The sequence below is a fragment of the Prosopis cineraria genome, unplaced genomic scaffold (genome assembly GCF_029017545.1).
Source record: "Prosopis cineraria cultivar Desert tree isolate PC_DT_omini unplaced genomic scaffold, ASM2901754v1 PC14, whole genome shotgun sequence".
NCBI classification, from domain to species: domain Eukaryota; kingdom Viridiplantae; phylum Streptophyta; class Magnoliopsida; order Fabales; family Fabaceae; genus Prosopis; species Prosopis cineraria.
In genome coordinates, this window is record NW_026555345.1 from 12,630,807 (window position 1) to 12,645,793 (window position 14,987).

Genomic DNA, 14,987 nt, shown 5'->3' on the forward strand with positions numbered 1-14,987 from the left:
TGGATTGTACAAATTGGTAATTAGATTTAACAAAAAAATTATAATTTTTATTAATTAACTATCTAGATAGACTTTGAATAGTGCAGATTTAATATAAAAATTTTAATATTAAATTAGGACATTCATATTAAATCTAACTATCCAGATTGCTAATTAGATTTAATAAAAAAATTTATAATTTTTTATTTTAATAAATATAAAGTTAAAATTAAAATATTTAATCTAGATGTTCTAAATTTAATCTTAACAATCTAGATGTAATGATAATGGAAGGGGGTAATAGGAGGGAAGGCTGCAAAGCAGGGAAGATGACTTCAACTTATTACACATGAGCAGGAACATGAGGACAAACTTGATAGAGTTATTACAAAAACAAAAACAAAACAAAATTGAAAGAGATGAATGCTTTTGTTATTTTTTAAAAAAAAGTGTCACAAATTTTAAAGAGCAATACTTATATATTTAATCTTATATACTTAATCTATTTTTATCTTATCAAATTAATATAGATCTTACCATATTAATAATATTAATAACAAGTATTTGTCATAGAATAAATAATCTTTAAAAGATATGCATATCTTGATTGAATTGAAAATAAGCATCTTAGGTATATAAGGTTAAGTATATACTCATTCCATTAAAAAATATAAGGTATTTTTTGATGGGTTTGTTGGTAAACAATGTAAGGTATTTTTAGTATTTCAAGGTGCAACCATTGTACTTTTTTCAAAAGTGCCCCTAACAAATATAATACATTATATTTATTTTAAGGTGAAATACCCTTTTAAATATGAGTAAATATGGAAACATGATGTTAGTTTGAAGACAATTAACTACTATATTAAGGGGTGAGATTCGATTAAAAATGCATTACATTTTTTAACAGTGAGAGTAAGTTTTTTTATTTCAATTTTTCTTAACACCTCCATGATCCAACTACCTTCTCTTTGACCTTAATTTGTTTGTAATTTTTTTCTTTGTTAAATGAAATTTTCCTTTTTCTTAAAAAAAGGTCATGGAAACTTCATTAATCAAAATGCATTTATCGGAATGATAGTGCCATACATTATCACATTTAAAAAAAAAAACAGAGAAAATGAAGCACTGAGCCCTTACCTAATTATAAGAATATGAGTTTGATGTACAATCACATTTCTCATGTTGTTTTCTTTTTGAATGCAATCTCTACATTCATTTTATTAATGCAAGAATATGCATCGTGTATGTCAAAAAGAGGCAGAGAATAATATGCATGTAAGTTCAGAAGCCCATAAGTAATTCTATGCATTTTAAGAGTAAAAAAATTACTAACCATACTCATTATTCTCCAAACTAGCTTTTAAACCTACAAACTATAATTTAAAGCCAACTAAATGAAACCCCAAACAAGTACTCAAACAATAATCATTTTAAATGTGTTTGTTATAAAGACACACACAAACATTGTCTCAATTATTTCTATGGATACTCAAATCCATAAAATCATTGTACTAAGATTTCGTGGGAACAATACTAGACGCATCATTAACTACTCAAAATTTAATGTTACTTGCTAAGTGGTTTACTCAATACACATAACAGATACCATTAAATTAAACTTTAATGATCAAAGGTTTGGTGGTCAAAATTTAGAAGGAAGATTAATATAATATTCACTTTGACATTACCAAAAGAACACTTTAACAACCATTATGATAACCAAGATTAATTAAAATTCTTAAGTAAAGTCATCACAATCCAAGGGTTTAGAAATAAAGTTTAAAATATTGGAATACTAAGAAAATCCTTTTTTAAAAATCTGTTTGAGTTCAAACCATAGTTTAAAATAAATTATATAAGGTAACGGAAGCAAGAAAGTCAAATAACCTATCAAACAAACACTAAAAAAAATTGAATTGCCCACAAAGTGCTCCATCCGCCGTGGCAGACTGTACATGCTCAATGCACAATGTGCCGCGGCGTACATCACCTACACCATGGCATGTTGCTGCTGTCATGACAATAAAAAATTGTCATGACAACACTTCAGATCTAACTTTTGAAACGCACAATTTCATCATCTGACATTTAATTTAAGTAGTTCAAGCATCCACACGTAGCTCTTTTAGCCCTCTAATTATTGGCATTAGTCTTACACCTAAATATTTAACCATTTAGAAGTTGGATACTCGAACCTAAAATGGTTTGTTTTTAAACCATAACACACACAAAGGTATCCAAAACTCTCAACCTAGTACCAATAGCTTTGGAATCACTTGAGCAAATTCAAATAGACCACACATAACTTGATAAACTAATTATATCACAACAACAACCATTATTCACAATTTGGCTAACAAACCCTAATTTCACAGCAATGTCAAGGGGTAATAATATTATCTCAAATAATATCCTTTGGCCAACCACACATGCAAAACAATACAAAATCATTACTTGCACTAATATCTCCACCTTGCATGACAATTTCAACACACACACATCATTCTAAGTCGAGATACACAGTCATACATCACAATTCTCATACAAGTGAGTACAAACAATAAGTGATCCTAAGTTGGCAAAAATTTCATAAAATATTCATTAAAATACCAAAATAGAAAAGGAATGAGCTATACAAAACAAAATTCTTAATCCAAGGTAGTCCCTTCCTTCTCTTTGCTTCTACTAGAGCCTTTACCTGTAAAATAGAATCACGAGGTAAGATAACTATCTCAGTGATAAAATAATTCACAACTATTAATTAACATGCACAACTATAAGTAAGTAAAAATTGATATATGCATAAGCATCCGTTTAGCATATTCAACATAATCTTTCCCATAATCATAGGTCATTTCTACTCTAGCATGATCATTCTACCATCTGAACCTTTATATCACTGTAATTGAAATCAAAGGCTCAATTAGACCAAGTGCACGTGCATACAATGGCTCGAGCTCACCTTCAGTAGTAGGGTCACATGGCCAAAGGTGTCTTATCCCTCTTCCAGACTATAGTTTCCCTCTATCACATATGATTCAGGGTGTCATTACTCTAACACCGCATCACACTAATGCTAAGTGATAAGTGATTATTTTATAATTAAATAAGTATAAATTTTGGTTTAGATTTGATTATATTTATTAAGATTTCGTACCTATTTAATTAATATTTATATAATTTTCCCTCATCACTTAATTATAAGATAAAAAAGAATTTTAATACAAAATCTACTCATATCTTTTTATCTTTGTGAAAAAAAAGAATAAACCAAATAGAAGGAAAGAAGGAAATATATATATATATATATATATATATATAGAAGAAGGAAGTAATTCAAATCTCATATATATTATACATATACAAATTGATGAAGAAATCCTGAAGGAGATCATACTGTGCCATTCTAAGGAGAATAAAGAGAGATACGTATGTAGAATTATATATATATATATATATATATTAGAGTCCCACATCGACAATGAATAAAAGGAGGAGCCTTCACTTTAACTATAAATATTCCCTCTATCAAGAAGAAAGGCATTCAATCACTTATCTGAATACCTCAAGAATTCTTTTTAAGATATTTAGATCTTGTAGAAATATTTTAAAGGCTAAAAGCGAGATTGTTGAGGAGCTCTACAAATCATAATTATTTATTTTCTACTCAATTTTTTCTGTGATCATTTTTCATGATTAGAGATTTTAGAACAGTGTTATTTGATTTTATTATGTGTTTCTAAATTACCTAGTTGGGGTAGGTATGTAGCCTAATTGGGGAGCTAGTTTTCTACTTTTTTTTGTTTTGACTCTTTGCATTTATATTTATGAATATTTTTTATTTTTTTTAATTATGTTTATTTCTCTTGTTTTTTATATTAATTTAATGACTGGCCACCATTTAATCAAATCTATGGTTAATTTTGATAGACTGAAAGGTAAAGAGAGAACCTAAATATAGAAAAATGAACATAAATAACTAGGCTAAGATAGTTTTAGAAACTTATGGTGACTTAAACTATAGTTTTACAGTTTAATTAGTTACTTGGGTATCGTGAGAATGAATTCAACGCTAATTAAAAAGGGACTAATAATTTGAGAGAATATTAGGATACTTTAAGAATAGTTATTATTATAATTGATTAAGGAATCAACTCAAAGGGTAAAAACTAGCAACCTATAGGATGAATCCTAAACCCCAATGCTTCAAGTAATTTTTTTTCATCATCATTGTTTTATTGATTTATTTTTAGTATATTTTCATCAAATTATCTATTTTATCTATTTTTCTTGAACTATTAATTATTTAAATTAGTAAAAGCACAACTTTCCTATGGGTTAGACAAATGGAATACTCCAGATAATTTATTACTATGATCTCGTACACTTGCGAGAGTGATCACTAAGGAGCGAAAATCTCCAACACTGTACCCTACATGGGCCTTAAGAAGATAATCTATAACGCTATACCTTACTTGGTACTAAGAAGATAAATGTCATATAGGCTTCCACTACTCCTTTCTACATATGAACTCCTACCCTCTATCATAATCATGCTCATGTTAGATATCGCAACACACCTAAGAGGGGGTAGATTGGATATTTAAGGAATTTTTGGTTCTTCGAAAACCTTTTTAGTAAAACTAGGTGTAAAGGAAAGTTTAGGCAAATTTGAGTTCTAAATTTATTTGTAAGAGTGCTAAAGTAATCTTCACAAGTTTAATATGTGTAAAATCAATTTATAAGTGGAAGTTTAAGTAAAAGCATGTAGATATATCAAAATTAAAATTTATATACTTAAATATAGCATTAACTAAGGTTGCTGAAAATATAAAAAATTAAGGAAAGAGAGAGTGCAAATTATGATTTATCCTGGTTCAGCTCAATCACTTAAGTTTACGTCCAGTCCCTAAGCAATCACTTGAGATTTCTCTACTATAACAATGTTTAAGTGGGTGCTTGCCATATTAGTATAACCACAAGTTTAGCTTAGGCATTTGTAAGCCTTCACAGCAACTCACTTTACCAGTAAGCTTTTTTGCCCAAAAGAACAACATTTCTTGATTACAAGAAAAATCTCTACCTTACCTTTACAATAATTTTGATTATGTAAATCAATCAATTGAAACTCTTCCTAAGAGTAATAATAAGTATAATGAAGTTTTAATATTCAAATGATGAAGATATATATGATATCGGCTCAAGAACAATTATTTTCATATAATAAGAGTAATATGAGCATGAATTTCATAACTTGATGATTTCTAAGGCTTATCACTTCTTAAGATAAATTTAAAATGTTATATTTATAGCCCATGGAGTGAAACAGGTGTTAGAGACTTAATATAACCATTTATAGCTGTTGCACAGTGATTATAGCTATTAGTAACGTTTCTCATGTGGAACAAAACTCATTCATACATGAAATAGACATTCCATATGCACAAGTGACAAATCTCACTTGAAACGTGATAAATCACGCTTGAAATGTCATGTGATATTGCCCAAGTGACAAATCACATATGGATAGAAAGTGATTCAGGCTTGATTTGGACCACAGAAGCTATTAGGTCAAAAAAAGACTTCTCGGTGACATTTCACAAGTGTATGGGAAGTGGTTCACGCATTAGTTAGACCATAGAAGCTATTTAGTGAAAAACAAGGCTTTTGGGAGATGTTTCACACATGTATGAGAAGTGATTTATGCATGATTTGAACATTAAGGTTTTTTAAGGATGCTTCACGCTTATGTCTTAGTTTCAATCACGCATGTTTTGGAGGTTGCCACTATGCAAAATTTCATAAGGCTCTAACTCACTCAATACAACTCTAAATATAATAAGTTATATATCATTGGAAAGCTCTTGAAGTTTAGTTTTCAATAAAAAAAAAAGTTCTAAACTTAAATTCAATGTAACGTTTAAGATATGATCAAACGAGTAAATGAAGGTCAACTTTAAATACTGTGCAAAATTAATATCCCAATACTCAATTTCTAAAATTCATATCTTTCTCAATAGAACTCTATTTTGAATAAATAAACTATTATTGAAAACCCATTAGAGACTATTTTCAAATGAGATATATTTCACATTAAAATAATCTATGTAATGAGAGATATGATAAAAAACATGATCAAAGGTCAAATATGATTGTTTGCACAATTGACATTTTAAAGCTTAAACTTCAAGTGTTCATAACTTTTTCAATTTAACACCATTTTGAGTGAATAGAACAATTTTAAAAACTTTATGAACTTAATAATCAAAATATTTCAAATTTTGTGAGATATATGTGATTAAAGATGAAAAATATAATTATAAAAAAATTATATCTTACTCTTTTTCTTAAGAGATAAAATGCATATTTTGATTTAAAATATCTTGAGTCAATATTTTATATCTAAATTAATGAGTTTAACACAAAGACTTCTACTCTAATGATATTATACCTAATAGGTCCAAGGTTTCCAAGATGTATCCAAGTTTGTATAAATGTCTTTAATCTTTTTAAACTCTTATTGAATTATCCTTCTCTCTATGTTCTCTCATCTTGAGTGTGGCATGCATGCTAATGAGTCTTTAGTTTCTTCCTCTTCATACTCGTTCTCATCTTCATGTTGAACAACCTTAAATGATATATCATGAATAAAATGGTTAATCCAAGTATCAATATATATCCAAGTTATGAAAGATGATGCAATGAACACTCTTAGATATATAATCAATTTAATATAAGAAAAAAATATAATAGTATAAAATAAATTTAATGCATACAAATTATTTTTTCAGATCTCATGTAATATGAAACAACATAAGTAAAAATACTTTAAAGCACTTATTCCATAATTATAATTAACTACTATAAATATATGAAAACAATTATGTATAAGTAGATAGTTAATTTTTTTTTATATTTTTCATCATCAAAATTTAAGCTAAATATAATATCACAAGTCATTATGTCCAACAATTCACACTTCTCATAGTTATCCCATACTCATACCAAAACTATAAATTACTCATATAAGAAATTTTCATAAATTCATTGTTTTAAAAATCATTTCAAATGTACAAAATCCTTCTTTTGCAATATGCAATACTTTCAAAATACACGTATACAAACTACATATTTACTCATAAACAGTTAAGTATTTAATCAAATAGAGTAAATTATTTCATTACAGCAACTCTTTTTATCACAAAAAGGGTTTTCATAGTCTAACATTTGCTTCACACGGTCCACAAGCACAACAATACTCAAGCAATACTAAATCTACATGATTAAGTGATAATTGTCAATTATCACTCTAATTAAACCTCGAAATTACTAAATTTTGGTACTTATTATACCTAAAGTCTCATTTTATCAACATCAACCCTTCCAACACATTTCATTAATCTCATTTAGCACCCAAACACACTAATATCACTAATTATTTACCCACATTGTTTCAAAACTCTCAATTTTCACATAAAGTTTGTCCAAACCCTAATCAAAAATTTTAAATCACTACAAAACTTATAAACCTAGGTTTAAAAACTTTATTTAACTCTCCAAGACCTTAACTAAACTAATGGATTTGGTCAAAACCTAAGGAGAGACAAAATCAAGCCCCAACTATACCCAAAACTGTTAAAATTCATATAAAAGAGAGAGGGAGATGTGTAGGAAGCTTACCCAATAATGTTCAAGTTCTAAATGCATTCAAGATGATGTTAAGGATTAGCCCTAGCAGCCCTCAATGTCTCCTTCATTGCCTCTCTCATTTCTCTCTTTTTTTTCTTTTGAAACAGACATGATTTCGTATGTGATTTAACCCAGATTTTGGCTGCGTGCCATGACACATGGCATAACAAGCGCCACATGCCATTTTGTCTTCCCATTCAAGCCTGATTATACCGTACACCATCTTAGCTCATTTTCAAGGATTTCCAAAGGTCTAATAACTTTATTAGTGTCTCAAAAACACCATCAATTTATAAATCAAATTTTTTTGACTAACTTACCTTTCTTAAATATTTAAAGTTTTAAGTTAAAAACTTAGGATGTTACAATTTTAAAGTTGTTGGGTCATACGCCACTTACTCAAACGTATATTTTAGCATAATCAATTATATTATGCATAAAAAAATTAAGATTAAGGTGTAAACCAGCCTATAAAGTAGTGAAGGGTGTCTGGTATCCTTAAATAAGGAAAAGAGCAATATCTTCCTCCAAGTTTCGAATATAGTACAATGTCATCCAATTTTAATGGACCCCAAATATTAACCATTAATTTGACTAAGTAATGCTTAGTTAGTGATCTATGTGGCATCCACCTCACTTTTTATTAGGGTTAAGATCAAATCTACCTCTAAAGTATTGCACTAAGGGTATCTGGTATTTTAATTGATCAAAAGTGTAATATCGCCCCTAAGCTTTTTAACACAATGCAATGTCATTCAAAGTTAACAGAATGATATTTTTGACCATTAGTAATGTCCATTAGTGACTTATATTTCACCATAAGGAGAGTCTCATTGGCAAGGTTTAGGTTATCCCATGATGTCTTGATTGAAAGCTTGAGGGTGGAGAGTCACTATTGAACCTTCCAGGTTAATTCCATCAATTTGGAGATATTGCTAACTTCATCACAACAATTAGGGATTCATTCAATAAGATGCTCTCGTTGAACACGAAGTTCATTTGGTTAACTTAAGATGTAGAAAATCTTTGAGATGCAGGCCTGAGGATATGCCTTGTTTTAGTGCTCTATGGTGGTTGTTGGAGGTTGTGTGGTTGTGGTCAATGGTTATTGAATTTGGCTTATATGATAACTTTTTTTTTTAAATTTTGAAAGGGGAATATTAGGCAACATTATTCTTTTTTTAAAAGATTGGTGACAATATTGCCCTTTTCATAAGTTAAGGACATTAGATGTTTTTGGTGCAATACTTCAAGGACAAATTTACACATTAACGAATGTAAGGTGGATGCCATGAGGGCATGCCACTTAGAGTCAGGTCAACTAATAGTGAACCATTTAAGTCTATTATAATTAGGCAACATTGCTTTGTTTTGAAAAAAATTATGACAACATTGCCCTTTTCTTTAGTTAAGGATACCCCCTTGCACCATGCTTTAAATGTAGATTTACACCTTAACTCTAAAAAATAATGTAAGATTTTTTTTAAAGTATATTTTAGTTATTAATTTAGTCCTTAAACTTACAACTTTTATGATGAAATCCTTATATTTTAAAAATACAATTTGTTCTTATGATTTGAAAAAGAAACAATAATTTAAGAACTAACAATTTATATGATTATGAAATTACATAAACTTGATTGATAAAAGATTAAATTTCTATAACTAAATTTATACTTAAAGCAAAGTTGAAGGACCAAGAGTTTTATTATTCAAAATAAATATTAAACATGGATTAATATAATTAATAAAAAATATAAAATTTTTAAAAGGCTTTTATAGATATATCCCATGTTATATAATTAAATCAAACAAATAACTTAATATTTATTATATTTTGCATTATTGTCGATTTATTATATTTGTCAATGTCAATTATATACTGTTGTATATCAATGATAAACAATTTATAAATTTTTAAATTTTTAATAATAAATTTTTTATATATCAATAATAAACCCTTAGTAATTAATGTGAATTAATTATACTTTTAATTTTTTTTTAAAAAATAATCCATTATTTTTTAGTACAAGAATTTTTCGGCTCATAAACTGCCATGTTTTTTAAAAAACCATGCACAATTTTTATTCTTTCAATTTATTTTATCAGTCTGTAATAAAAATTAGAAAGATAACTTTCCTTTAGAAAAAAAAAAATAAATGTATATTCAGTTTTTATTATTCATCTCCAAGGGAAAAAAGAAATGTAATATGCCCCGGGTTAATTGATTAGATCTGGTGTTGGTGTCAATGGAAGCGTCGGTGGTGGTTAACCGCATAAGAATATAAATATAATGAGTTTCTATGGGGAGAGAGAGGGAGGGAGGGAGGGAAAGACACAGGAAGGAAGGAAGGAAGGAAGGAGTCCTAATTCCTATATTGTGAGATAAAGAATCGCTTCTTACACAAGCCATTCGAATCCCACCATTCACCTTCCAATTCCATATCCATTTCACCATTTCTCGATTCTGGCCCAGACACCCACCACTGCACGCAGAGCTCTGTCTTAGGAGCCTTTTCCGGTTCTTGGGCTTCTAGACAATTCATAATAGCTTCCGGCCATGGCAGACTCAAATGATTCCATTCCTCTTCACTCCGAGAAGATCTATCTCGGTGGAAAGGTTCTCCCCCACCCCCCTGGGTCCCAGTTTGATCCTTTCGTGTCTTGGGATTTAATGGTTAAAGCTATGAAATGGATCGATTAATCCGTCTTTATTGTTGTTTTTAGTTTATTCTAGAATGATTGTGGAAAGTTTGTTACGTTGCATTTCAATTTCTGGGTAATGACATAAGTTTGCTGGAGAAAATAAGTGCAGAAATTAAGGGTAGTCAGTTTTCTACGTCACTTGGGCAGTTTGTCTTCATGTAACTTAACATTGATTGCGTAAGTTTTTTGATTTGCTATGTGATTTTCGACGTCAGGAAGAAAAAGAAACAGTTCATCCCAAAATAGGATTGGCGTTGGGTTCTTTTCCCCTTTGTTTTCTTGATCATCCTCTTTTTGGTAATATTTTTTCCTTCGCCAAGTTCTAGGGATTCTGAAGAAAAATGGTGGGTGACGGGGATCCTTATTTGCTAAATGTTATTTTCTTCTTCCATCATCCAATTGTTGAAATATTGATGTTGATTCTTTGCATTTCCATCCTCGTTATCTTTTCCGGTTTCGTGTTACTTTTTTTTCCTTTGTTTATTTTGGAATTCTGTTCTTAACTTCTGTTTTTCTTGCTTGCGATCTTCCTATACCAATGTCTCTCAGATGTACGTTTAGAGTCTTTATCATGTAAGGGTTGAAAATTGATTTAGTGAGTTTTAGAAGTACGGAAATTTGTCTTCACAGCTTTTGTTGCTTTTCGGGTGAAGGAATTTATCTCTTTTCTCTGCGACGATGAGGGAACTTTTGTCCCACCATACTTTGTTTTTGCTTTTACATTTTCGCCGTTTCTTATACGAAGTTCAAGATTATTAAAAAAAAAAAAAATTTGATTCCTTTGCTCTTTGGTTTATCTCTCTGTTTCTTTAGAAGCGTTTTACTTAGTTACGGTCTATTACTGGTGCCTGTATAATTACGTTCGGGTTTACACATCAGGTTGATTGGTTTCTAGATCAGCTAAAGTATTTCATGCTTTAAAAAAGTTGATTATTTTTTCCCTTTTCACCCAAGATAACTGGGCCAGGTTTAGTCTACCCGGATAGATAGGTGGTCTATGAGTCTAGAACGCTATAGTATTGCCAAGGGAACAGAACCTCCACCTCTGATGTGTTTGTATAGCTATTTCACATTAAATCAGTGTGCATCTCTTGGGAAGTTAATTCTACTGAAGATTTTCTCTGCTTTTACTGTTTTCTCCTTTCTTTCTTTCAAAAACTTATTTTGGAGCGTATGATGAATGTCATCTGGAGTTCTTGTTTAATTATCCTTTTTAAAATTGGCATTGTTATTGATATGCAGTTGCTTGTAACTTTGGTTTTCTAGAAAAAGGGTTAAGGCACATGGTATCCATGTTAGGGGATGATGATATCCGTTCCTTAAGGACAGGGTTTTCTTTCTTTCTTTTTCTTTTTGGGTGCCTTTCTCTCTAGTTTTTGTCCATGTCTGCTCCAAACTCACTTTGGATTTCTCTTTCAGGAGCATTGTATTCAAACTGGCTGTGGTTCGGTGTCTGTTATAGTATATGGGGATCAGGATAAGCCAGCACTTATCACTTATCCAGATTTAGCGCTAAATTGTAAGTGTGTTCAGCTTACTTTCAAATAATCAATTATTCTATTTTTTGAATTTGATATGAATTAACCTGTTTGAGAATTTATTGTCCTTTGTTTTGATGCAGACATGTCATGTTTCCAAGGATTATTTTTCTGTTCAGAGGCAGCATCTTTGCTACTTCACAACTTCTGCATATATCATATCAGTCCTCCTGGCCATGAGGTCTGTAAGTTAATTAATTTGATTGTTCATTTATTTCTCTCAGTTTGAAAAATTATTATTCACGAAATTTCTCCTCTGAAACTTTGACAAGATTTCTTGCAGTTGGGAGCTGCTGCACTTGGTCCTGATGATCCTGTGCTTTCTGTTGAAGATTTAGCAGATCAAATAATTGAAATTCTGAATTATTTCGGGTAACTACAATTTGATTCAATGTGCTATAGCTTTTCACATTTGGAATTTTCTATTTTATTGAACTCAAATTGAGCTTTCAAGATGGGCTATAGAAGACATTTCAATTGTTCTCTTGAGTAGCATCATCCAACTTAACACTGGCTCTAAACTAAGTGGGATTAGAATGGCATTTCCTTACTTTATTTTAGAAGCAAATCTAATGTTTATACCATAATTATTGTTAGTTTATTACTAATGGTATGAACACCTTTATCCAGGCTGGGTGCAGTGATGTGTATGGGGGTAACAGCTGGTGCTTATATACTTACTCTATTTGCTGTACGCACTCTAATTGGCTAATAAGTTGAGCCTTGTGCCTATATGAACTATGAACTCAGTCTTATTTCAGTTGATTTTTTATGGTTTGATACAGATGAAATATAGGGATCGAGTTCTTGGCCTAATACTTGTATCTCCTTTGTGCAAATCACCTTCCTGGACCGAATGGTTATATAACAAGGTTCGTTTTATTGGCCTGCCAACTAATTGATTCATGAGTTTAAAAAGCTCACCATTTTACCTGAGGTTATGTTTGATTTTTAGGTGATGTCAAATTTGCTTTATTTTTATGGCATGTGTGGTTTGCTGAAAGAGTGCTTGCTTAAACGATATTTCGGCGAGGTATAACAATGTAATGCCAGGTTGTTAGACCTGTAGCTTGCTTCTCTTTCTCTTGCATCTTTTATTTGGCTTGCTATGAATTATTGTTTGGAAATCCATTACAGGAAGTGCGTGGTAATGATGAAGTTCCAGAATCGGAGATAGTTCAAGCTTGCAGAAAAGTCAGTTCCATGCTAATTTAGTTACTAAATTGGCCTTGTATTGCCCTCTTACTTAATTCTGATTGCTATTTCAGTCTTTTTTGTTATTTATTTAATATTTTACTAAGGCTTACACCAGATTACTTGCATGCTTCTTTAACAGTTGCTCGATGAGAGGAAGAGCGCAAATGTCTTGCGGTTTCTTCAAGCAGTCAACCGGTAAAATCTACTAACAGAGCTGATTCTGATGTATTGTTTGTCTTCTGTGTGCCTTTGTTTTTCTTCACCCTGTGAATTGGCGGTCATATCGTGTGCATTAAGTCTGTTTTGTCAACTTGCAGGAGACCAGACCTTACGGAAGGATTGAAGAGACTACAATGCCGTACACTTATATTTGTTGGTGAAAATTCTCCTTTCCATGCCGAGTCTCTGCACATGACAGCGAAACTCGATCGGAGATTTAGTGCCTTGGTTGAGGTACGGAGTGTGAAAGTTCGTGTGAGGTTATAAATGCTCATACATTATAAAATTATAATGGAGTTTTCATGACTCTTTAGCTCCCGTGCAGTACATATAAAAGAACAAAATGGAAAAAAGAAATGAAATGGAGGAAATGATTTTGTATGAGAAATGCCCTTTCTATCATTGAATAAAAGATTAATGAAAACAGACTGTTACTATTGAATAATGATAATGTTGGTACGATAAATAAGTTGATTCAAGTGGTTTGGCCCTTGTTTCTTAAACAAGTTCTCAAGTTTTGAATCTTGTCCTCTGGAGAAAGAAGTTGCTAGGAGAGCTACATTCATGTGGTTGTATCAGACTTGTCAGGGCTTAATGTGGTTTCCAATGAAATCTTGCATAGCTGTATGGCTTGAGTAGATGACATCCTGGAGGCTTTACATGCATAATAGCATAATTACTATGTACATGTAACAAAGCCTTTTGGCCAAAAAAAAAAAAAATAGCCTTGTTCTTAGGTGGGGCCGGTGAGAACATAATTACTAGGTGAAGAGGATATATTCATGAATAAGCAGCAAGTTCAGGTATGAGAGTGGGGGCTGATTTTGATTTTGCAGGTCCAGGCTTGTGGATCAATGGTGACAGAGGAACAGCCACATGCAATGCTGATTCCGATGGAGTACTTCTTCATGGGCTATGGGCTTTGTCGGCCGTGTCAGCTCAGCGATAGCCCAAGGAGCCCACTCAGCCCGTCTTGCATCTCGCCGGAGCTCCTTTCTCCGGAAAGCATGGGGTTGAAGCTGAAGCCTATAAAGACCCGTGTTTCGCTCGGAGTTTAAGCCTACCAGAGAGATTTTTGTAATCTGAAGCTGACTTGTTTTGTGCTTCTTAATTTTTATTTTATTTTGTTAGTAATTGTTGAAAGGATAGAGGAGGAGGATTTGTAGATAAAAGGGGATTAATAAGTCAGAAGATATATATATATATATATACACACACACACACACAATAGGGTAGATGTTTGCATCATTCATTCATTTGGAGCTAGCCAGTCAGCCTCAGTCAAATGTCTCGTAGTGATGGAGGAAAAAGGTGTTAGAGGAGCTGTGTCTGTAAATTCATGTTGGATTTTTATTGATTTTTTTTGTGATACAAGTAATCAATAACCAAGAACTCCCAATTTATGATGTCGTGCATGCTCTTTTAAACCCCCTCCCCCAAAACAAAAAAAAAAAAAACTATTTTTTTAATTAAAAAAATTAGATAGAGAGGTGCCACAAACTGATAAAAAATGTGTGAACAAGTATTAGCAAAGAAACTGCTATATATTGCCATTGTTGTGGATCAATAATTAATTCCTTTATAATAATAATCAGTATATAATATTAATCAATATAGTACTATCTTCATCTTAATTTATAAAACATTTTTAGATAC

At 31.1% G+C, this 14,987-nt stretch overlaps 1 protein-coding gene across 2 annotated transcripts; it reads left to right on the forward strand.

Moving 5' to 3' along the window:
- Positions 1-9,998: 9,998 nt before the first annotated feature.
- LOC129293901 (protein NDL1-like) lies at positions 9,999-14,737 on the forward strand. Of its 2 annotated transcripts, none has more exons than XM_054932024.1 (11): positions 9,999-10,291; positions 11,797-11,896; positions 11,999-12,096; positions 12,199-12,287; positions 12,546-12,606; positions 12,701-12,787; positions 12,871-12,948; positions 13,053-13,109; positions 13,252-13,307; positions 13,430-13,565; positions 14,168-14,737. In XM_054932024.1, exons 1-11 carry the CDS (start codon positions 10,232-10,234, stop codon positions 14,387-14,389), a joined length of 1,044 nt encoding a protein of 347 aa, XP_054787999.1. In that variant the 5' UTR covers positions 9,999-10,231; the 3' UTR covers positions 14,390-14,737. The 2 variants fall into 2 exon arrangements, with proteins under 2 accessions (XP_054787999.1, XP_054788000.1); XM_054932025.1 differs by lacking the exon at positions 9,999-10,291 and adding an exon at positions 10,315-10,721.
- The last annotated feature ends 250 nt before the right edge of the window (positions 14,738-14,987 follow it).

Coding starts and splice junctions, on each gene's coding strand:
- LOC129293901 (XM_054932024.1), top strand. CDS start 10,232: ATGGCAGACTCAAATGATTCCATTCCTCTTCACTCCGAGAAGATCTAT. Junction 10,292..11,796: donor AGATCTATCTCGGTGGAAAG/GTTCTCCCCCAC, acceptor TTTCTCTTTCAG/GAGCATTGTATTCAAACTGG. Junction 12,097..12,198: donor TCAGTCCTCCTGGCCATGAG/GTCTGTAAGTTA, acceptor GATTTCTTGCAG/TTGGGAGCTGCTGCACTTGG.